Genomic DNA, 25,293 nt, shown 5'->3' with positions numbered 1-25,293 from the left:
GACTTGGATTCAGGAGACCTGGATGCTATTCCCCCCAACCTGCTGTGTGACCCTGGGGAAGTCTGTTCAGATCTTTGTGCCTTTTTAACTTCTCATTTCTTGTCTATTTCAATTGTAAGCCCTTTGCGACATGGATTGTGTATGGGCGCTGCCCAGCGCAATGTGACCCTGATCTCAGATGAGGCCTCTAGATACCAGTATAATACAGAAACAGTAACCTGAGCCTATCTTTGATGCTTTTAAAAATCCAGTTTACTCAGATAAGTAACAATGGCTCCAGTATCATTAATTCTAAAAGTTAAAAGACAAAATGAAGATCTTTTACTGACTGTACCACAGAGAAAGTTTAGGGAATAAACAAATAATTTTTTTAAAAACTGATCATTAAACGATCAAATGTTGTTCTCTACTTCAAAAAAAAAATTAGATTCTGAAATATTTAGTCCCATCTCACATTTTGCAAAGATGAATATTGCTTTTATTTCAGAGCAAACACTGATTATAAATCAGAACAGCGCCACCAAATTATTGAACTTAAGAACAGTTTAAAAAAAAGACATTGTTAAACAGGATCAAGACAGACTTTCCTTCACAAAAGCATTAGGTGTTATTTTTTTCAGCTCATAGGGTAGCGTTTTCTCACCCAATCCCTAGAAAAAGCTTTGTGGTACACAGTGTGCATTACGGGTATCCTGTGAAGTATCAGGTATCAGATTGATAGGCCAAATGCAGGATAACAAGCTGGCTGATTCTATGCCTGTCTGAGCTTGTCTGGCATCTGCTGCCCTTCGGTGCTCTATTTGCTTTTCAAATGCAGATAATACCAATGTTTGCAAAACATGGAAAGCTCATCTTCACTGCTAGCAGATCAGGAATAGGATAAATGCTTTCCTTGGATAATATAGATTCACATGTTAGGACAGAGGGGCACCATTTAATTCAAATTATGGCTATTAATACCATGAAAAAAATTTTGGGGTGTGGGAGGGAATCTATACTAGTACTAAAAAAAAAATCTTATTTGCACTAATCACTTCTTAAAGCAAAGAAGTAGGATTTTTCCTCATTGTATAGTATTTTATCAGATAATACTTGTGAATTAGTTTCTCCTTGTAGAGAGAGTTCTGGAATACAATAATGAAATGCAACTGTTCTGTCCAAATAGAGTTCAGAAGGGAATTAACGAAATTTTAGCCAAATTCTGCTATAAGCAGTCACATTTAGCTTCGTGCCTAGTGCCCCTTTGTGCATTTGGAAATCTCTCCCCTAATATTTTTAATAGTGATGCCCTCTCCCAATGTCTGATCCTGGAAATTGCTTAGCAACATCAAGTCCCAAGGGAGCTGCCGAAGTTCAGGATCTCTGAAGATTAGGCCACATATTTAGGTGCCAACTGTGGATTTAAAAGCCTGACTTTATGCATCTGGGTTTGGAAATTTTTGTCATTAAAATTGACACGTCCAAGACTAAATTCTTCACAGCCCTGCTGCTTGGGCTGCCATTTATACCTGGGCAGAGGTATACTACTAACCAGCAAATGCTGCTAATCTGTCAGCATTTTGCACTGACTTTGCAGAGGTGCAAATGACTGCACAAAGGTGCAAGGCAGACGTGAGAGCCGAAATAAATAATCTCTTTAAAAGGAAAACTAACCATACTATGTAAATATAGCTTTTGCTTTTCTGTCAGTAATGTCCAGTTATTTGCTGGAATGCCTTTGTGATGCTACAGTGTACCGTACATACAGTCTCCTACCTGCCAGTCTCCTACATGAAGATCAACCTCAGAGAACTGACAAAACATTGTTTCAGGATATTCCCTTTACCAGAGTCAGTCAAATAAAGGAAAATGATGTAAACCAAGAAGAGGTAAAGTGTTCAGAGAAATGTATGTTTTCTTTCAGACATCAATACCAACAATTTCAGAAATATACATCAAGCTACATTGTACAGTTCTCTGAAAGAAATACAGCTTAACCAAAGTTCCTAACCTCATAGCTTTCACACTACATTTACTAGGACGGAGTCTGATCATATATACGCATGAGCATCTTCAATTCGCCCTGCCGTCAAAGGGGAGTGGAGGGTACTCAGACCCCACAGGATCAGGTCCTTAGTAAGGAAACAAACAGAAGGAGGAAAATAAGCAACACAGCCTGCACAAGGGTCTAGTTGGTAGCTTATGGTGGATATTTCCCTTGCTAATGCTGCTCTGTCTTTCCCGGTCCAGTGACTGACTTTCTTAAAACTAAAGTAACATTTAATGCTGTTCACACACATTTAAAAGATAGAAGTAAAACTATATTTTAGAACTCATGGATAATAAATAGATACTAGAAATCGAGTTCTTGCTAGAAGTATACGAGCAACGTGTGTATGAAGCGTCCAAAAAATAAAGCCTGATTTTATTTCTATATATCTGTATTCACATAACTATGGGTCTTGAGCTATGATTTAAAGGTGTAAAACAATCTTGGTATACAAATGATTGCTTGATGTGTCCCCAGATTCCATAATGATGTCACAGCTTCGTGATACATTGGAAGATGACAGCCTGGTCATTTGTACTAGAACAATGAGCCATGCATGGTAAAACTCCTACTTCCCTAAAATAGGTGCAAGGTCTTCTATGACACATCTTCTTGTGACTTAAGGGCTCGATACACCTCCCATTTCAGTCAATAGGGGTCTTCCCATTGCCTTGAATGGCACTGGATTGAACCCTAAGAGTGTAGACCAAGATTTTACAAAAGTGACTAGTGATTTTGAGAGCCTCAGTGTTTGGGTGCCAAACTTGTGACATTGTAAAGAGATCTGACTTTCAGACAATGCTGAAATCAGGTCCCTTTAGAGTGTCTCAAAAGCAGGGCACCCAAAATCACTAGTTGGCCTTTTTGAAATATTTGGACTTAACTTTTATAAATTAATGATTCAAAAAGCTGTCCCTCAAGGATGCTGTAACCATGTTTGTTTGTTTGTTTGGTAAATCCAGGAATTACCTCTAGTAGTATCTACAGATCCAGTGTAAATTATTGTGTATTGGAAAAATATCTATATTCATTATATACCGCCCAGATGGGAAAAATCTAAGAATGGTTCACAAGAAAATAACCTTTGTATGACAACTATGAAAGAAAACATAGGCACTTCTGCTTCAAGAGTTACCAGTCTTTGATAATAGCTCCCTTAATCCAAGCCATACTTGTTAAGGAGAAAAATCCATGATAGCACAGGTCATCCATTGCGTAGGAAATATAGTTCTTAAAACGTGTGTGTACATGAATCTGGTTTCATAAAATTGCCCCAATGGAATGGAAAGCAATGGACAATGGAAAGCAGGTGACAACCACTACAGAGAACTTCCATAACCCAAGTTCATGCTTTCCAAACATTGTAACAGAAGAAAGCTGCAGGATCTTCCATCAAGTGATGCTGCTTGCTTTTCAAAGGTAGATTATCCATCAACCAAACAGAAAAGTGTCAAGTGCAATTTTTCCCCAGGAAACATTTAATTTCTCACTCTTTCCACTTTTTAAATTATTATTTAATAGCAACTTAGTTTCTTCACAATGTATTAAAGCTACTGACCTACTGGGAATTTTATTTCTGGACCAGTTTAATGTGGTAGTTGTTGAGAAAAACCTGTGCTAAAAGGCACTGTAATTAACTGATTTCCTCACTCCTGTAGCATTCTTGTATATGCAGCAATATATTGTCTCAATAATAGAATATAATTAACACACATTTGGAAAAGAGCTCAATTTTTCTCAGTAGCAGCTGCTTCGATAAGGATCAAAGCGAGTCATCAGCAGGCCATCATCTTTCTGCTTGTCTATAGAGGTCTGGCTACTGAAATAAGCTCCTTTAGTCCAATGCCCCCTTCGTGTACAACTGACTGAACACATGGATGGTGTTAGAACATGGATGTCAGACTTGTTGATAGGAGTTAAGAGAGCCAAACTTTCTGGAAGCCTGAGTGAATGAAACAAAAGTGAAGTTTTCACAGTGGTCAAGTTTGACTTTTTTAGCCAGCTTTGGGACGACTCCCCTCAGCGAGCGGAGACCCATTCTTTGTTCCTCGTACCACACATTTCCCATGCCGCTAATCTCCTTCCGTGCAGTCAGATAGAAAGGAGACTTTGCTTCCATCTGGGTTGGGGGCCGGTGGATGTACATGTACTTATAAAGGAGGCAGTAGGGACACAGCTTGTGTCCTTTGGAGTGCTCATGGTATATCTGGCCATAACACACTTTGTTAGAGCTCACCCTGTGTTCTCGTTTCACGCTGTCCGTTCGGGCAAAAAAGGGCCTGTTTTGTGAATCTTTGAGTAATTCAATGTCCCCGTACATTAAGTCTGCATGCTCCTGCAAAGTCCTCATGTTGAGGTACTGGCTGTTATATTTCACCACTGTGGACAGTAGGGCTACCGGACTCTCATCACCCAAGCATCCTGTTTTCCACATCTCTTCTTCATCAGACAGGGAAAAATAGACAATGTTTCGAGAGCGAGCACCAGACATCCCAGCCTTGCTGAGCACCCGGAGTTTCTCCTTCAACTTTTTGGTGGAGGATGTGAAGGTGCTGCTGGTGATGGAAAATCCCACCCCAGCGTTCTTCAGAATCCGGTCCAGGCCTCGGCGGATAGCATGCAAGGACGTGGCTAGGAAGTCCGAACCATCCGTTTTCTTCACCGTAATGTAGAAGTCCTCAAGGAGTTCATTCAGCTTTGAGGCTGGAATCTGGAACAAGAGAAATGCAAATGTCAGTGTTACTACATGCATGGGATAAAATTCTTTATTAGCGACAAGCCTGCACTGACAAGTTTGGATCTAGATCCAAATTTTCCCAAACCGCAGTGATGTTCACACCTAGGGCTTAGGTCTGTCTCATGACAGATATTGAGCAGCAGTGAACTTCGGTTTCAAATTTCTCCAAAATGTATCACTTTTCAGATCCAGGGTTGTGGCTCGGGTCCATTTCTATTCTATCTCTGTCATAGGTCAGCCTGCTTGTGGATGGTGAAAGATGCTACTAAGTGGGAAGACCCAAGTTCCAGATCTTTTCACGCTCTGCACAGAGGACAGGTGCAAGATGCAACATGCTCCCGTCTTCCCAAAAAGAATGTAGTAACCTTGCAGGTTTGGAAGAAGGGTGCATATTTGTGTAACTACAAAGAGAATGCAATGTATATGGCTGCTGTACTGACTGGAATGGGAAATATAGCTGTATGGAGAAAAAAAGGCAGCCTGGAATAAAAGGGTTGAGCACTCCTCTGCTAGGACACTGCTTTGCAGAGACGAGGACCCCACTGGTATTAGGGGACCAGGATTAGTGAAAGGTGAGAGAGATGACACATTCTGATGCTTAGGGTGGGGCCCTTTCCACCACAACACCAACCCCCACATTTTAAGAAATGGAGGGTGAAATCCTGGCCCCACTGAAGTCAATGGGAGTTTTGCCGTTGACTTCACTGGGATCAGGATTTCACCTAGTATGAATATAGTCTGATGCATGGAGTACAGTGCATGCCTTATATTCTGTACTTTTCCCTTTTAAGCTCTAGCCAGGGAAACTTTCCGTTCCTCCTTTTCACTGAGATATACTTACAGCCTCTATAAATCTCATAATTAAAGGAAAGCATTAAGCTGGTTATAATGAGATGCTTGCGATAACAGGAGGGATGGAGGACAATATCGCCTTTGATTCCCAGAGTCTGAGAATTAAAAAGCATTCAGGGACCCTTTGTCTGTAATCACAAGCACTTATCTGGGCCATTTGTATGTCATACTTGCCCTGCAATCAGACTTTGTTAACCTGCATAGGTTTATTTTGGCGCTCTCATTTCTGCTTCTGGATTACAAACACATCTGTAAATTATGAAAACAGATGCAAGTCCAAGTGGCAACAGCCTTCTTAAAATGGACACCTTCGAAACTGAAAACAAAAATACTTCCTGACATTACAGGTCGTAGTGGGACAAGCAGTCCTTGGTGTTCTAATGTTGTATCACATCGTTGGGACTCGACCGACATTCCTTAGATGCCCAGCATGCACTGTCGTTAATCTCACTAACACAAGAAACCCTTCCCTTAACCAGCAGGCTGCCTGATGCACACAGCGTCTAGGATCTCTATTGCATCAGTTGTAAGGATGTCTCGACTCTGCACCCTTGTGTGCTGAGTGCTGGTATCTAACGTCCCTGTTACTGCTTTGGTCATAGAGTAGATTTTTATCACTGTTGCAGGGTTATTTTTATTTTTTTCCTGTATTACTTCAGACAAGACAAATTCTTAGGCTCCACTGTAGCAGAGTACATGCTTAACTTGAAACATCTAAGTAGAACTACAGACTTAAAGTTAAGCACATGCTTAAGTGCTTGCTGGACTGGGGCTTTAGTACCTGACCCCTAGAGAGAAATAAGGCCCCTTAGATAAAAAGTGTGTTCTTTGGGCAAGGACATGAATATCCTGCCATTTCTGGGCTGCCAGCGCAGGGGCCGTGGTTGGGCAAAATGTGGGTGTGGCCAGAACTCCCCTGTACCTAGCTTGTCCCTGGCTGATGGAACAGCCCCATGGGGCAGGAGGCAAAAAGGTGTAAATTAGAGAAGACTGCAGACTTCTTCTGGGGGCTGGGTTGGTCCCTGGCTAATATTGGGATCATGGGAGCATAAAGGAGGTTTAAATCCTCACCTTTACCCAGCCGTGTCTCTCCCATTCGTGGGTCAGCTGGCCTTGACCAGAGGAGAGGTCTCAAGGAGTTCTCGGTGCTTACCTTAGTGATGTCCATGCAGTCTTTAAGTCCTTTTGTCACACACCAGTACCGCCACACGTTCAGGGCGTACAGAGTAGCTTTTGTAGTGTTTGGGCTTACAGCACTGAGACACAGATACTTTAGGCCATCGTCGCAATTAAAGACAGGAAACTTGTTGAGCTTAGTCGAGTACGCTAGAAAACAAACAGAGGCAGGGATCAAAACAACGTACCCTTGTGGGACTCTTTAGTTAATCAGGTTTAGAGCCACTTGGAATTGTTTACATGGGCCCGAGTAGAAATACTGAGAGGTGAAGTCCCGAAAACGGCGAAGTCCCATGAAGCTATTCAAGCACTTTCATTGGAACTCTAGAATGTGGAATAGTGTTTCCAATATGGGATCATCTTGAGGTTGCCCCAGAATTAAATTTGTTTTGCTAAATATAGTAAATGATACTGATAGGGCGATGCAGAACCTTTTGCCGGGGGGACAGGTGCAATGAGGGGAAAAAACAGTGGGAAGAAACATCAAGGATTTGCCTTAATGAACTACCTTAGCTGTTAAAAAGAAATGCTCCATTGCACATTGGTCCTGATTCTCCACTGCCTGGCGCATTGGGCAGCCAGGCATACCTGTGCAAACTGGATATGAAACGCTACTCAGTCGGAATTCTCCACTCTCTCCCACCATGGGGCTTTCTACCCGCTTTGCACTCAGTGCAAACAGTGCCGGATCAGGCCCAGAGACGTAGTGAAGCCAACAGAGGCAGCTGTCAGAGATGGCGTTAGCTGATGTGAGGCCAGGATTACAGGGAAGACACTTGGTGCTCGTTTCTTAAATTCTCCTCAGCAGCACAGACGGGAACTGAATGGAGCAGATTGATGAAGGACCCTATTGTAGGTATTTAAGCCCTTGCTATCTCTTATGAAAAGAGTAATACATTTTTATGATACCACTATCATTTTATTACATCCTCTATATTTAAGTGTACTTTTTATGGGCCCGAAGCCAGTTTATGTGGCAGCCAAGGCCAACGTAAGCCCCAACAGGCTGCTAAAGTCATCTGTGCACCCAGTTGGCTGCTCGGCAGGTCTGCCAGCCAGGGTGGCAGATGAAGGGGAGGGGAGCCACATCCCAGAATTGTGAGAACTCATGGAAAGGGGCTCCCCTCAGAAGCAGCCCGATATACCTCCCCAGCTCCCCTGGCCCCAACACTGCCGCCACAGAGGGTGCAGAAGTTACTGCAGCTCTAGGGTTCTGGTAATCACTGCACATCCCCAGCAGGGAAGGAGGGGAGAAGGTTCCCAGCCTCTTTAAATAACAATGAGATTGTCCTATGGGCGAGAGGGGGTGTTGCTAAGGGGCTTTCCCCTCCAGGTCTCATGGGGCAGCTTGAGAGCCCGCGTCTCTGCTTCCACAATGCCCCATGCATTTTCCCCCCAGCTATAAGTCAGCCAGGAAGGATCCTGGCTCTAAAGGGATGCTGGATGCCCAGGGCCTCCCCGCCATCCTTTCCCAGTGCCTGATGACTGAACATGGCAACTGTGCTGTGAGTCCGCTCCTGGGAATGGTGTGTAGTTGGGGTGGGGGCCATGTAAGCTTTATGCAGGGAGGTAGAAGTGTGGTGCCCCCTCCAACCCACAGGCTCCATCTAAGCATCTGGCTTGCACACTGTTGGGACCAAGGCTAGGCCTTAGAACACTCTTCATGCCCTTGGCATGGGATTTTCAAAAGCATCCAGTGCTGGCCGACCCCTGCTCCCATTCAAGTCAAAGGTTTGCCCCAGTCGCTAGGCAAGGCAAAATATGCAGTGTCTGTAGATGCTTCAGGAATGTCTGCACTGCAATAAAAGACCCTTGCCAGCGCGTCTCAGTGCCTGGATCAATTGACTCGCGCTCACAGGGTTAAAAAGAGCTGTGTTGAGACCCTCCCCGTCAGGGGGTTTCACGCCAGGCCTCCAGCGTGAGCCCGGATGGCTACACTGCTATTTTTAGCCCTGGCACCCACGTTAATTGACCAGTTGGGCTCTGAGCCTCATCGCCGCAGGTCTTTTATTGCAAGGTAGATGTACCCTTAGAAAGATCTCAAAAATTGACGACCCAGCCTCAAACCCTTTATGCAATCAGTGAACGTTTGGAGGGTTTTTATGGGTAAGAATATTGTGACTTTTACTCTTGCACAAGATATGATGGAACCACCCGGGAACAAATAACTGTGTTTACTGACTATAAACAAGGCCTACCTACATATACGTGCTGTTGCTCGGCTTGGCTTCTAGAACACAGAGAGCATGGTCAGTGCCCCTAGAGGGCCTACAAACTATTTAAAGGGATACTGTCCTCTTTCTATATACTACAGCTATTAAATAAACATACAAAAGACTTCTGAAAACAGCTGGCTATTCTCCTTTTGATCGGAAAGGCAATTTTCAGGCAGCATCGGATTCACTATCAGCAAAAAGAAAAGGAGGACTTGTGGCACCTTAGAGACTAACCAATTTATTTGAGCATGAGCTTTCGTGAGCTACAGCTCACTTCATCGGATGCATACTGTGGAAAGTGTAGAAGATCTTATTATATACACACAAAGCATGAAAAAATATCTCCTCCCACCCCACTCTCCTGCTGGTAATAGCTTATCTAAAGTGATCACTCTCCTTACAATGTGTATGATAATCAAGGTGGGCCATTTCCAACACAAATCCAGGTTTTCTCACCCCCCCCAACTCACTCTCCTGCTGGTAATACCTTATCCAAAGTGACCACTCTCCTTACACTGTGTATGATAATCAAGGTGGGCCATTTCCAGCACAAATCCAGGGTTTAACAAGAACGTCTGGGGGGGGGGGAGGGGGGAAGGTAGGAAAAAACAAGGGGAAATAGGCTACCTTACATAATGACTAAGCCACTCCCAGTCTCTATTCAAGCCTAAGTTAATTGTAATGGTGTCCCCTGGCCTGTCTCCCAAGATTTGTGAGAGTGTTGGGTCATCCTTCAGGATAGGTTGTAGATCCTTAATAATGCGTTGGAGGGGTTTTAGTTGGGGGCTGAAGGTGACGGCTAGTGGCATTCTGTTATTTTCTTTGTTAGGCCTGTCCTGTAGTAGGTGACTTCTGGGAACTCTTCTGGCTCTATCAATCTGTTTCTTCACTTCCGCAGGTGGGTATTGTAGTTGTAAGAATGCTTGATAGAGATCTTGTAGGTGTCCGTCTCTGTCTGAGGGGTTGGAGCAAATGCGGTTGTATCTAAGAGCTTGGCTGAAGACGATGGATCGTGTGGTGTGGTCCATCCCACCATCAACCTCAGCCTGGTCCAGTCCACACAAGAGATCCACTTCCTGGACACTACAGTGCTAATAAACGATGGTCACATAAACACCACCCTATACCGGAAACCTACTGACCGCTATTCCTACCTACATGCCTCCAGCTTTCACCCTGACCACACCACACGATCCATCGTCTACAGCCAAGCTCTGCGATACAACCGCATTTGCTCCAACCCCTCAGACAGAGACAGAAAGCCCGTTGCCAACTGTGCCTACATATCTATTCGGGGGACACCATCACAGGGCCTAATCACATCAGCCACACTATCAGAGGCTCGTTCACCTGCACATCCACCAATGTGATATATGCCATCATGTGCCAGCAGTGCCCCTCTGCCATGTACATTGGTCAAACTGGACAGTCTCTACGTAAAAGAGTAAATGGACACAAATCAGATGTCAAGAATTACAACATTCATAAACCAGTCGGAGAACACTTCAATCTCTCTGATCACGCGATTACAGACATGAAAGTCGCTATTTTACAACAAAAAAACTTCAAATCCAGACTCCAGTGAGAAACTGCTGAATTGGAATTCATTTGCAAATTGGATACAATTAACTTAGGCTTGAATAGAGACTGGGAGTGGCTTAGTCATTATGCAAGGTAACCTATTTCCCCTTGTTTTTTCCTATCCTCCCCCCCCCCAGACGTTCTTGTTAAACCCTGGATTTGTGCTGGAAATGGCCCACCTTGATTATCATACACATTGTAAGGAGAGTGGTCACTTTGGATAAGCTATTACCAGCAGGAGAGTGAGTTTGTGGGGGCAGGCGGGGTGTGAGAAAACCTGGATTTGTGCTGGAAATGGCCCAACTTGATTATCATACACATTGTAAGGAGAGTGATCACTTTAGATAAACTATTACCAGCAGGAGAGTAGGGTGGGAGGAGGTATTTTTTCATGCTTTGTGTGTATATAAAAAGATCTTCTACACTTTCCACAGTATGCATCCAATGAAGTGAGCTCTAGCTCACGAAAGCTTATGCTCAAATAAATTTGTTAGTCTCTAAGGTGCCACAAATCCGCCTTTTCTTTTTGCGAATACAGACTAACACGGCTGCTACTCTGAAAACTATCAGCAAAAATGTTCACGTCAAACAATTCAGAAGGCATGAGGTTCCCATGTTCCTCTGTTTGCAATAAAATTTTTGCAAGGTTTGGCTGCCTAATTACTTGCTCACTATTGCATGTGACATTCCTGCAGAAGAACATCTGGCAATAGCCAGGAGCATTGGCTGCCCTGGGTTACGATATCACAAGGTGAGCTAGGCTGGCCCTGGTAAGTAACTGGATAGGAGATAGCGAAAAAAATCCAGGCTACTGCAGGAAATGTTATGGGTGGCTAGCACTCTTCCCTTTGAAAGTCTGCCTGCAGTACTGAACTAAGCTGTGGCCACTGCCCATTGAGGAGACACCTGCTTGCCTTGTAAACCCTCTGCGCTCACACACCGAGGCCTGCCGAATGCGGCATAAGCCTTGCCAGTACTGCTGTGATTGGCTCATCCCCGAGCGAGGCTTGATACTGTCCACACTGGTTCGTTTCTAACGGGTGCAGATCTAGGACTTGATGCCCCAGCATTTTGGCACTGCTCTGCGCTGCTCCCTGCAGTCAGGAGATCCAGCTCCTCGAGCCTTCCCTCCCAGTGCAGGGGGATCGCTGAGTACCATCTGGAACCACAGTAGGAGCTCCTATGCCATCCCAGTGCTGGTGTGGAGAGCATGCCTGGGGCATCTCTCACACCCACTGCACTGTGAGTGCAAAGTAGAACAGTTGTCAGAGCAGCCCCAGGCCCCTTTGTGGCCCCTCCGCTCAGCTGCATTGATCATGTCTCGGGTCAAGCACGGAAGGGAACTGCAGGCATCGCAGATGCACTCTTCCAGTGGGTCTTCTTGGATGAGTCCCCCATTGCTTTAGCTCACCTTTCAGTGACTCCAGTAGGCAAAGATCCCTCGGTACTTTGTGCCCCTTTCTTCTGGCAACCCTCAGGCAAGCCCTTTCCCTGTATTTGATCCCTTCTGCTTGCCTGAGGCAATTGCTGAGCACACTTAATCAACAGTATCCACTTCGTGCCAAATTTCTGTACAAGCCACCTGCCCCCCTCTGCTTTCCCAGAGTGCCATCTGTGAAGACATCCTCCGGCTGGACTTGACGACCCCTCAAGGTGCCTGCCAGTCCTACATTTCTAGTATTCAGTCACACTGCCAGCTGGTCCAAGGGCTATCACTGGGAGCAGCTACCACTCAGACCTTTGGAAAACCAGGCCCACTTCTTGTTATTAGCCTAAATATGAGATTTAGGGGGAAGAGCTTCAAAAGTGCCCAAGGGATTTAGGAGCACCACTGTCACTTAAAATCAGTGGGACTTGTGCTCCTAATAGCCACAGGTGCTTTTAAAAATATCCACATAGGAGCCTAACTTTAGACGCACAGATTTGAAAATTGTGGACTACATTTTTGAGACACAGCGTCACCGGTGCAGCTTCCTTGAGTCCCAGCAGAAGGCAGACGTCTCTGAGGTACAGGATATAATCTGACAGGTAGTTAAGCACTGGGCCCAAACTTTTCCAAAGTTCCAGGGTGTTCAAGACATCGAGGTTTGGTTCAGGCTCGTCTCTAATATTTTATTATTATTTATTTGTATTGCGGTAGCAACTAAGAGCCCCAGTCAGCCCCCACTGTGCTAGGCGCTGAAAAAGCTCATAACAGAAAGACAGCTGTTTTGCAATACTTCAGACAAAACGCTCAATATACTTGTAAGATGTTACTAAATCAAATAAAATCCTCATAACTTTTATTCTACACACAACTCCCCGCTCTCCCCCGGCTTTTTCTTTCGATTGAAGATCCCATATAACTCAGCTTACGTTGTTATTAAAGCTTGAGAACCGAACTAGCTGATTCACAAATTGATAGTTACCATCATCACCGTGGGTAGTTCAGGTATACACAGAAAAAGAGATTGTTTTTAACAAAACAAAACTGAAGTAATAAGATGGCACCGAGGAAGGCAGGTTGCCATCTGGATCAGTGTGTCAGATAAGCATGGGAACAGGAGCCACCGAATATTCAGTTATCTGGGGAACAGATCGTTTTTGTTGTAAATATATTCTACATTTGCATTCTAATCTCCTGTGTTCCAGGAGAAAGCAGTTTACTCCACTAATTCTAGCAATCAGTACTATCTAACACAGCAAGGCAGCATTGGAAAAGACAAGGACCTTGATCCAACACCGCACTCAAACACGGACTTCATTTTAAGTATGTGAGTGTTCCATCCCTGTTCAACACGAGCCTATCCAAAGCCCATTAAAGTCAATGGAAAGATTTCCATTGATTTCCATGGCTTTGGATCAAGACCCAAGACACTTAAGCATGTTTTTAATTTGAAGCACATGCTTAAATCCCAACGAATCATTACAATTAAGCATGTGCTTAAGTGCTTTTTAGAACCGGGCTTAAATCAGAGATGCCCAAGGCTGCCAGGAGACAGTCATTTGCATTTTTCGTCTGTGTAGTGTGTGACAAATCCCCCTTGCTTTTATCATCCCAAAATCCCCTTAACTTCAGGGTATTTATGCACTTGCAAAAATATATCATGCCTAGTCATCAGTCTACAGAGAGTCAAGTTCTAACTGTTTAAAATTATGTATGAACACATTGTAGCGCACATGAAGGATAGCTTTGTGCATGGATAGGAGTCAGAACAGTATCTAGACACAACTCATTGTGTGGATGTCAACTCTAAGTTAGACTTTTCAGGTTACATTTTCAAGTTGCTGAGGTGCTTGCCTAAGTTCCATTTTCAAAAGCACTGTGGAGCCTGAGGCAAGCGGCAGACTCATTTGAAAGTGGTCCCTTTTTGTTTGACTCTCTAAGTTGCTCCCGCAATGTCAATATTTTTTAAAGCATGTTGCAAAATCATAGCAAAAATGTACCCGGTGCAAAATCTGCTCACTAGACTTCTGCAATTAAGATGATGATAAAAACAACTAGTGATATTATTTCCTCCCTGTCAAAAATATGTACATGCTCCAAGTCTATCCAACAAGCGCTGTATTGTGTTTTCCGTATACCAGAACTTTAAGTGTCCCTATGGGTCCGATAGCTCTATACTCTGCACTGTCCTTGAGGCAGGGGTTATATATTTTTTTATATTTTTTATAATAGTTATATTTTTTGTGTTTAAGGTGAGCAAGGACATAGAAATTTGCAAGGAGGGTTAATGAGACACCATCAAAATTGAGAGGCTGAAAATGTGATTTATTTTAATATCTCAGCATCATTCCCACTTCCTAAAAATGTAGTTTTCCTCCAAAAGGAGACCTGCAAGATACTATGAGCCACTTACTGATCAGTGTGCATGCTGCTCCCTGACATAAAAGGGAGCTCTGTGCACAGAGCAAGAGTGGTAGCTGATCCTGTAATCTGAAATTACTGTCCAGGACAACCTTATCTGAACAAACAACGACACCCTTTCCATTATTCTCTCCTGGAGAACAGACATATGCAGCTCCCCAAACACAACCCAGCATTGAGAGATGCTTCCAAAAGTGCTCTTAGACGAGAGCTCCATGCTTCCTATATTCCGGAATCTCCTTCCAAATGCTAATGAGTAACACAGAATCTTCCTCAATACCATGTGTCTTATGAGTTGTTTTGTATGGAAAAGAAAGCGAGAAGTCTAGGCCAAAACAAGTATTCTTAACAAACATGTAGAGCTGAGGTGAGTTACAATGCCCCATACAATTCTAACCTCGAGCTACCACTATTTGAGTCTTTGCTCATCTCACGAAGGGACTTTGGTGTGGTTTCTCCATAGGTTTTTGAGCCATAGCGACGGTCAGTTTCTGCTCCACATTTCAACTCCTACCTGCAGATTTTCCATTAGGTGCCTACTCAGGATTTGGATCTACAAACAGAAAATGTTTACATAAAAAAGGAGGTAACTTCATAGCTCTCTCTCATTCTTTTTTCAAAATATTCTCCCAAACTGCTGCAAGATGACTCACATTGCCAAAAGCTAGCGTGATAACATGTACAAACGCTGGTTTATTCTAAAGAGATATCTCACATGTCTTTCCAGGGACAGCTGCCAAGTTCCACTTGTTTTTGGAATACATTATAAACTAATTTCAAACCCTAGCTCACTAATGTGTGAACTCTTGTCTCTTAAATACATCTGAATAGGCATCGTGCCATAATATCCCTGAGCTACTTCTACATCAATTAACATGTCATTTGTAAACAATGTCTGGATTATGAAATTTCAATAAAAGCATGACAGAGATACGTGTTAGTTGCACAGCTGAAAGATAGAGCAAAGCTTACAAGATCAGTTTCTGGCCAATATTTCTTCCTCAAACATTTAAGGCCCGGTCCTGATCAGCATTTACACAGCTGCATGGCATGTCTAAGTCCCAGAAGGCCAAGTACACTGGCTGCAGTTCACGCTGACCTGTCCCAGGGATGGTCAGCCAAGTGCATAACGGGGGAGGAAGGAACCTGCACTCGTTCCACTGTTTGCAGAAGCAGAGATGTTCTGAGTAGGGAGATATGATACAAACTGTCCTGGTCCCTCTTTCTGCCTACTGCTGGAGTCACTGAAGAGGCTTTAAAGCTAACCAGCATTAAAACTAACTTCAAATCAGTTCTTCAATGCATCCCAAGATCACCAGACATTCAGAAGAGATTTCATGGGCTTGGACAAAGGAGCATCACAATGACCCCACAAACTGCCACTGCTCAGCGACATGGTTCCCCACTTAGCAGAGTTTGTCAATTTATGAAGATCCAAAGCTGAGACAAAAGGAGAAAACAACTCACTAGCTCTTCCCCTGCCCCCGCTTAATCATCTCACATTTGACTGCCCTATTCTCCCCAAGCAAACCTGGAACATGCTTCCTTTGCTTAGTTAACAGTTATCATTGGTTGTTTTATGTCTATCTTTTTGTCATGCCCCTATCATAAGCACTTGAGATTGTCTGATAATCTCTTCCTTCAACACAGCTGTCCTCATACAAGCAGCTGCTTTGGGGGCTTCTCTTACAGCTGCCAGATTTTTAATTTGGGATATTTTGCTTTATTAGCATCGTTAAAATAATAGAGTTTGTGACTCAGAATTGTCTTACATATTAATACCGTATTCTAGAACAGTGAAAGTTCAGGTTTGGGAAGAGACTGTCATCCCAGGTTCACAGCCTTGGATCTGAGTCTACTTCTATTGTAGGTTTAAGTCAAAACCCTTCCTTAAGTAATTTCTGTTGACTACCTAAAGAACTTTTAAAATTGCTCACACACATACACGCACGCACACAGATTAGCCATTAGGAAAGCATGTCACCACACTGGCTAGTTGGACAAAACACAGACACTCCCTTGGGCTTGAAAAACCCCATTTCAATTGAAAACGTTGCTCTCTTGTGAGACGGGCAGTCCCAGTTATGGAAATTCTAAAAGCAAAATGGAACACTTAGAGCCAAAATATCCCCCTATCTTCACTGAATCCAACCTCGGGCCCCGATTCGGGAAAACATCCTTATTCAGGAAGGGCACTTGAAGCCTGGGTTTCAATCCCATTGACGTCACTGTAACTAAAGCACATTTTTAAGCGCGTTCCTGAATAAGGATGGACTTAAGTACGTGCCTAATGCTTTCCTGAATCGAGGCCTGGGTGAAGTCAATGAATTTAGACAAGGCTGGGCAGGAACTAGTTTTTCATGGGCTTGTCTGCATGCATCTTCTCAGAATGTTTTACTGGCTCACAAGAATTTCACAGCTGTGTTGATATCCATACCTGAAAGGCTTGTGAGTGGGTTGGGTTCTTTTCTATAATGTGCTTCAAATTTTAAAGTACATTGGTTTCATGTGATTAAAGAAAGTAGCCACCTTTGCAGAAAACAGTTTATTACATAAATGAGAATTGGTCACCATACCCCATTACAGACAAAATACTGTGAATAAAGCATGCACTTATCACAGACATCAATGACGTTATCGGTTGCTTAATTTTGAAATGCTCTTCTTAGTTCTAGAAGTTTAAGGCTGTACCAAAACAAATATTTAAAAACAATAAAGTCACACTACAATAGTAGCAAACATTGTACATACCATGAAATCAATCTGTTGTTCAGAAAAACTAGACTTTTAAAATGTACTCATGGGGGGAAATAAACAATGAGCTGAAATGCTAAAACATCAGACTCGCTTAGCAATTTGAAGATCAGTCAACGGCAAGACAAAAGTTAATGATCTACTCCAGTTAATAAGCAACTAAACTTGTTCTTTTTAAATACTTAAAATGATCTGAGAGGTGAGAAAAGGCAGGAACACAGCCACCGTATGAAATTCTTGTTTTCACTTTCTTGTCCTTACCTATTCAGTGTTTCCCTGTTTCTTTTGCAAAGTGTGTAACAGCAGCACTGTTCCAGGAGAGCTCTGAAATAAATTACCGGGAAGTAGATGTATGGCATAAAGTGTTTATTCCATCCCAGTTAAAGTCTGAGGGTCAGACATATGAGAACAAAAGGTGACATCTGTCTTTGTGGAGAGGTAAATAGACCTTATAGAAAAGTGGACTATTTTAATCACACCTAATGTACATAAGGGCCAGATCCTCAGCTGGTGCAAAAAGCAGTAACTTCATTGATTTCAGTGGTTGGCACCAGCCAAAGATCCAACACTTCATGCAGTTCTACTCTAAAAAGTTACTTTGTAGAAACGGCAGTGTGGGGTTCCACACTTATTGCTCTTTGCTGAGTCCAAATCAAATGTGCAAAGATAACAAGTGGCAATCTTAGCCTAGGATCTGAGTCCCAAGATGGGTTCTTTATGACTCACCCACCACCAATAACAAAGGTCAAGTGACCAAGATTATGTCTTCAGTTACCATTGTTCAGCCTCATTTCCCTCAAATTCCCCACTCTGTTACACTGGTGCAATCTTATTTCCTCCCCGGAGGGCATCATTTGAAGGCACTGGGGCTGAATCTTAGTTAACAGTTTTGTTGATGATGCACAAATTAGAAAAGAATCCAAATAACTTTCCCAGAGATGTACTGGTTCTGAAGTATTAAAATACATCGAAATCTTACCTTTTCCCCACTAAAACAAACAAATGAGACTCAGAATACACAGAGGGAGCAGATTTGCTGAGGAAGAGGATGCCATTTTTACACAGAACCCTATTTTAATACTAAAAATAGATTACCTTTTCATACGGAGATCTTTGTTTTAAAATAACTGGTTACGTTTAGGACTGGGATTTTCAAAGGAGCCTAAGAGAATTAGGCATCTGAATTTCAGTGGAATTTGGATATATAACTCCCTTAGGCGCCTTTCTGAATCCCAGCCCAGAACATTAAAATATTTTCTAAAAGTACCATTTCCTGTAATGTGGTTAAACTTATATAAGGTTTCCCCAGACACCTCAGTGATTGTAAAAGAGGCGACCCCAAGGATGCATAATTCATAACTGAGTAAGTGAGTAGAAGGACTCAAGCAAGTGGAAAGCAGTATTCAGTCCACCACAGTATTAGCACAACCAAATGAGTAGCATAAGCAGTGGTAGGAGACGAACATGTACCAGCAGAGCCTTTTACACTCGGAGGGCAGCAGTCCATTTCCTTGTCCCAGGTTTATGCCGGTAGAGTTATGATCACCTTTCCAGATTGCAGTGCACTAACGAAATAACGTCAATCACTACAGCGATCTAGTTTGGCAAGAACACATCCAGCTTCCGCAATGAGCGACAAAGGCACGGGAACCATGAAAAAACAGCTTTTGTACTGGAGGGAACCAGTGTAATTTTTGGCAAACTGGTGTGTTGGATAGAAAAATGTTGAATAAATGCTGTGCAGCCATTAACCCTCCGAAGCAGTGACTCTGATGCGTGACAGACTCAAGAGCAAGATATGGCAGTGACTGGCATAGGAGCACAGATGAAGGGTGTGGTCCTCCACCGCTTCACACTTCAGGTAGCCATTTAACATCTGTACCGAGTGGGTGTATACTCTCCCAAATCAGAATTCTGCACTCATGCCAGTGGCGGCATTTTACATGTGTTTTGTTCATGTGTCAGTGGCTACCAGACAGACAAAGCCATGGAGAATCAACTTGCAGTTGGTCAAAGTTGACTTTAAAAGTAGCAAATGTTAAAAATGGAGTCATCTCAGCAACAAAGGAGCCAAACTGAAGACAATGAAGCTACACCAATTTACACCAGCTGAGAATCAGGCCCAAGATCTCTGGAGATGGGGAAAGGGTTATGGCATTAGCCTCAGACATGGGGGACACAGATTCAATTTCCTGCTCCGCCACAGACTTCCTCTGTGATCTTGGGAAAATCACTTAACCACACTGAACCTCAGTTCCCCATCTGTAAAATGGAGATAATAGCACTGCCCTACCTCCCAGGGGTGTTGTAAGGAGTAATATATTAAAAAGCTTGTGAAGTGCTTTGAGGTCAACTGCTGAAAAGCACTAAGTAGGAGGTTGGAACACACCAAAGAGTCATAACTAGACTTTATACATTTAAATGTGGATAATATTTTCAGAAGTAACTAGTGATTTTGCTTGCCTTGATTTCTGGGAGACATAGAGGCACGATTTTCAGAAAGTGCTGAGCACCCACCTTCAGAAAATCAGGTCTTTTAAGGGATCACAAGTTGGACACCCAAAAAGTGATGCACCCACTAGTCACTTTTGAAAATCTTGGTTTAGCAGTCTTTTTGGAGGAAGGTTGCAATTACAAGTGCTTTTAAGATTTTTTGAAGTCAAATTCATTCCTGGGGTATAGACTTGAGTTTAATACAGTTAGTCAAGGGATGAATTTTAATCATTGATATTTTTCAAGTAATATTGCTTTTCTGGCAACTTGGTATTTTGGTTTCAAAAGTCTTCCCAAGTTTTTCAGTAGATCATCCTTCTCCATCCTAAACCCTTCCAGTAAACTCATGTTATTTGGTTTTCCACTTAAAAAAGGAATCTACAGATTTCACCCTGTTAAAACTCAGATCAAAATCAAGATGAATTCATCTACTTTGTTTTTTACATTCATATTTTCAGCTTCTTCAGTGAGAGGAGAAAAGTGACTTTTTGAAAATGAAATGTCAGAATTATGATCCAACGGGTCTGGCATGAAGATACCTGAAAAGAGGGAGGCCAAAACGATTGGGCTTGACTCTGATCTCACATTAGTTTTACAGCAGCATAATTCCATTGATTTCAATAGAGCTTGGAGGAGTTACTCCTCAGTTACACTGGGTGCAAGGGAGATCAGAATCAGGACCACTTGGAAAGCCAACACCAGAACGCATAATTCCTGTATCACTTCAGTTTCAGGTCAATACAGTTTTTAAGATTGTTCCATTACAAATTTAAAAGGTTTTCCTAATGATTTGATTTAATACTAAAATCACCATTTCAGATATCAAACTCTTCTCCCGTTATTCTGCAACACATGCAGACCAAACATTAAAAAAATAAAATAAAAAAATGCTGTCCAGCAACATGTCCCTTCTTACCAATCGCTCTGTGTCTTCACATGTATCTGATTTAGTAAATAATACATTAATAAACAAGAAAAAATCCATGACATTTTCCAGTCACTTTTAGAATTTTTTTTCTTAAAAGCTGGAGATGATTTTTTTTAACCTGGTGTGTGGTCCCTTGTGTGGAACAGGATATTGTCAATTTGGCACCTCCTGTCTACCACAACATATTGTTTCCTTCTACAGAAGGCACTAAATACTGGCTCACAACATTAAACAAACAGCAGAGTACACAGTTTATCATGTCATACATAAAACTATTAACTGGCACAGCCTCTTAGTACAGATTTTTCAGTTAACTACAATAAGTGGTTATAGCAGCAATACATAAGAACATAAGAACGGCCACACTGGGTCAGACCAAAGGTCCATCTAGCCCAGTATCCTGTCTTCTGACAGTGGCCAGTGCCAGGTGCCCCAGAGGGAATGAACAGAACAGGTTATCATCAAGTGATCCATCCCCTGTCACCCATTCCCAGCTTCTGGCAAACACAGGCTAGGGACACTTCAGAGCATGGTTTTGCATCCCTGCCCATCCTGGCTAATAGCCATTGATTGACATGGTTAACATTTCTACAGATATCACAAATGTACATATGTAAGAGCACCTACAAGACATGCAAAATCTCAACATCACTGAATCACCCAATGCATAGAAATCATCATCTTTTTTTGGCAAGACAGTAACCTTTTTTAACAAACACTGTTTATAAAACAAAAGAAAAATAACAAAATCTACCTTTTAAAAATGCTGTTAAAAAAGTTGAGTTTTAACTATAATGAGGGCATAGTTAGAAAAAGTCAGTAAGATAAAGTTGGTTTTAGAGTAAGATTTCATACTGAAAATGGATTGATCACTTAGGAAAATTGTTCAGTGAAAATTTTGTTATAGTGAAACAACATATGTCCCTGAAAATCATGCTTAACAGTGATAAACCTGCTGTTTTGCAAAAAGGAAGAAAACACAAATTATTAACAGATTAAAGGGATTAAACATAGTAGGTAAAATAAATTAAAAGATTTATTTTTGCTGCTGTTTTCCTAGCACTGCTCACCATGAGACCAATGGATGTCATAGCAAAACACTTTTCAAAGGTCAAAGTTAAAGTGAGTAGATAATTAAAACAAATGGAAAATATTTTTTAATTCCCGTGTAAAACAAAACAGGACATTAAAAGGCTGGTCAAAGACCAAGATTATGTTTGAATTCTTTAGAAAAAAGACAAAGAGTTCTATTGTGTTTGCAAAACTCCCTCTCTTTCTCTGTGCCATTCAATTATCTTCATCAACATTTTACTTACATTCTTCTTGGTAACCCAATCTCTTTCTCTTTTACCTTGCCATGACCTGGTAGATTATGACTGCTCAAGAACGCTACACTGCACGGGTATTGTTCACCAAGACAAGAAATAATATAGATACAAAGGTACTGATCCAGCAAAGCACTTAGGCATGTGCTTAGCTTTAAACATATGGGTCATCTCAGTGAAGTCAGTATCTATTCACATGCTTAAAGTACATGCATAGCAGCTTTGCTGGATCAGGGCATAAGGCACGTGCTTAAGTCCCACTGCTTATGTAAATTCCTTGTTGAATTGGGTCCTACCAGAAAGCCAGAGTCTGCTCTAGTCTATAGTGGCGCAATGCCACTGAAGTTATCCCAGTAGCAGGGGCGGCTCTACCAATTTTGCCGCCCCAAGCAATCACCACTGAATTGCCGCCGCCCCCGGAAGAGCGGTGGAGCTGCCGCCAAATTGCAGCCGTGGGACACGGACGGCTGCCCCATTCTGAATGCCGCCCCAAGCACCTGCTTGGAAAGCTGGTGCCTGGAGCAGGCCCTGCCAGTAGGGTTGCATGACAGTAACTGAGGGCAGAATTAAGCCCCAAAACAGAAACATTATTATCTCACATGCTAAAGATCTGAATCTCTCTGCAGGACATTCCAGATCCTGTGTTAGTCTCTGTTGCTGTTTTTATTATCAAATGTAGGGATTCTCAGATTTCAGCAGTGTAGGTGGTGGAGACTGAATAAATGTCCTGAAATATCAAGAATAAGATAAAATGCCGTATTTATTTAATTTTTAAACCTACTGTAAAAGACAATATGGATTGTATTTCTAAAAGCCATAATGACTCTTTGTTCTATGTATGAGATTCACCCTCGTTTCAATGTGAGTTCTGTGCAAAGTCCTAGGGGACAAAGAGAATAGGTCCTTATCTTTGGAAGTGTAGGGCCCAAATCACACACTTGGGTGCCCAAGTGAGGGCAGCCAGTTCCACACCTAAGCTCTCAAACTAGCATGTCAGAAACCCAAAGACTAAATTTGGGCATGTCAGTGCCCGCTGAGAACCAAAAAGGAGAGCTGGTAGCCAGGCTTGACAATTATGTACTTTGTATTTCAGCTAAGTGTACACAGCACCCAATGTGCATGAGTGGCAGTAGAAAAGGTGACCTGTAGGACTGGCAGTTAAGTAACAAACTGAAAGGAAAAGTGGATGCTGTATGAGTTTGTCCCTGCCTGATATATGGTGTGTTTTACATAGCTGGAAGAAAAGAAGAAACAGGCAGTAGAAAACAACATTTTGAGGAAGATGGCAGGCAAGCAGAAAGTAGACAGGATGCACATGGAAGAGATTGGGGGAAGATGAACTTGGGGCTCTCAATAGGGTGACCAGATAGCAAGTGTGAAATATCGGGATGGGGATGGGAGGTATTAGGAGCCTATGTAAGAAAAAGCCCCAAATATAGGGACTGTCCCTATAAAATCAGGACATCCGGTCACCCTAGCTCTCAATGACAGATAGCTGGAGACCACATGTTTGAGGCGGACTGGAGAAGACTTGGAAAAGAACAACCAAGCAAAGAAAGTATGGGAGGAAGAGGACAGCAAGACAGGATATGATGGAAAGACTCTGGTCAAGAGAAGTTTGAAGAGAAAAGGACTGGAACTCCAAGACCTACGAACACATGCCAGAGACCTGAAGGAGTGCCGAAGAACTGTGGACACCTCCATCCCTATGTAATGGCAAAAAGAGTTCAGAAGTGAAATGAAGTGAGTGTGTACAGCACCAAATTTATTTCTGTAGTGGCTTATGTCACTTGGCAGTCTTATGTCCCCTACCTAATGAAATCCCTCCTTTCTATTCTGCAGAGAACAGTTGGAGTTTGGCTAAAATTTATACATTTAGGACCAAGTTCTGCCCTCACTTAAACCCCATGCAACCCTCAAAGAGTTTAGTCAATCAAGCCTCTAAAACTCCTCCTCTAGTACATGGAAGCTGTGAGTATGGATCAATGGGCAGGAAGCATGTTTATTTAGAAAGCATTTTCTTTCCTTCCTTCATCTCGTGCTATGAAATTGGCAAGAATCTCTATGGCATGATTTTATAATCTATTAAGATCTCATTTTTTCAGCTAAAATATTCCCTAAAGTGAGCCTGATTCTTCCTGAGTAAAGAAGGCAGAATAAGTCCCAAAAATATATTATATAGGTCACAGGAAGAACAGATATTCAGAAAACAATTCTGAAATAAAATTAATGAACAAATGAGTAAGATTTTTTCTGTATATGCTCTAATACTTTCTGTATCTATATAAATGTACAGTATATATATTATGTATAGAGACGCAGTATAAGTCACACGCACATATATATATACACATAAATATGAGTTACATTTAGGATCCAATCTTGCAAGTACTTTATGCACAAAATTCCCATTTTAGTCAGAGCTTGTAAGATTTGGACCTATGACTGGCACACAGGGAAAAAAATTAACTCATAAGAAAATTACTACCACAATCATAACTCATTGGTTGCTCTGTCTCTTCTTTGCTATGAGCATATTTGTCTTCCTGAATGAAGTTATTCAAAATCATATAGAAGCCCAGTATCGCTCCTTTTTTTCCCTTTTCTTCTAAACTTTGCTTTTATTTCTCGAGCCTTAAATCCTAGGAAACGATTTCTTTAACTGGTCTGTTCTCAAGCCTGACGTTCCTTAGGTGAGAAGTAAAAACATAAAATACTTTTAACCACAGATGTGGAATCCGATCAGCAGCAATGCAGAGCAAACTGGGGATTACCCCAGAGTGAAAGTCGCATAGTCATTTCACAGTCTAATTTGACCAGAAAGATTCTAGAAGCCATATATATACATTACAGTATCCTGTAACCAAACACTAAGACAAGGGAAACTAGTAAAGCCTGTCAACATATTAAATAAAAACATCTAAACCCCTTCTATCTCCTTTACAAAGCTTTCTGTTGTAACACAAAGCTAGATGGCTGCCATGAGAGCAGGACGCACAATAAAATCTGAAATCATTGCAAAATTGTTACTGGGTTGCAGCTTCTGTTTTGGGTTGCGCGATGCAAAGTTAGCCCCAATTTCAAACCAACTTGGGCTGATTTATGGTTTCCTGTTGAAACTGAGTGAAAGTTTTGTGTAGTTTTGATGTGAAATCGGGCAGAAAATCAGTTGTTTTGATTTCGTTTCACTTTGGGTTTTCTCAAGACTGATATTGAAAGCATAACTCAAGAGGAAAAAAAGGATGTCAATGCTTGTGGGTCAAAGTGCAATGCTGGTTAAGTGTATATGATTATGTTGTCCTCTACGGCCTGGTCTACACTGCGGGGGGGATCGATCTAAGTTACACAACTTCAG

At 42.2% G+C, this 25,293-nt stretch overlaps 1 protein-coding gene across 1 annotated transcript in view; it reads right to left on the bottom strand.

Moving 5' to 3' along the window:
- Positions 1 to 1,869: 1,869 nt before the first annotated feature.
- The window catches only part of KIAA1958 (KIAA1958 ortholog), a 115,103-nt gene continuing 91,679 nt past the window's right edge, over positions 1,870 to 25,293 (bottom strand). The window contains exons 5-6 of the mRNA XM_073345663.1: positions 6,772 to 6,944; positions 1,870 to 4,739 (exon numbers count right to left, since the gene is read on the bottom strand). Of these exons, the coding sequence (XP_073201764.1) occupies positions 3,927 to 4,739; positions 6,772 to 6,944 (986 nt within the window). The 3' untranslated portion in view covers positions 1,870 to 3,926. The remainder of the gene's footprint in view (positions 4,740 to 6,771; positions 6,945 to 25,293) is intronic.

Source organism: Lepidochelys kempii, chromosome 5 (assembly GCF_965140265.1).
Source record: "Lepidochelys kempii isolate rLepKem1 chromosome 5, rLepKem1.hap2, whole genome shotgun sequence".
NCBI lineage: Eukaryota > Metazoa > Chordata > Testudines > Cheloniidae > Lepidochelys > Lepidochelys kempii.
The sequence above is the reverse complement of the archived record's forward strand: the minus strand, read 5'-3'. Positions and strand labels throughout refer to the sequence as shown.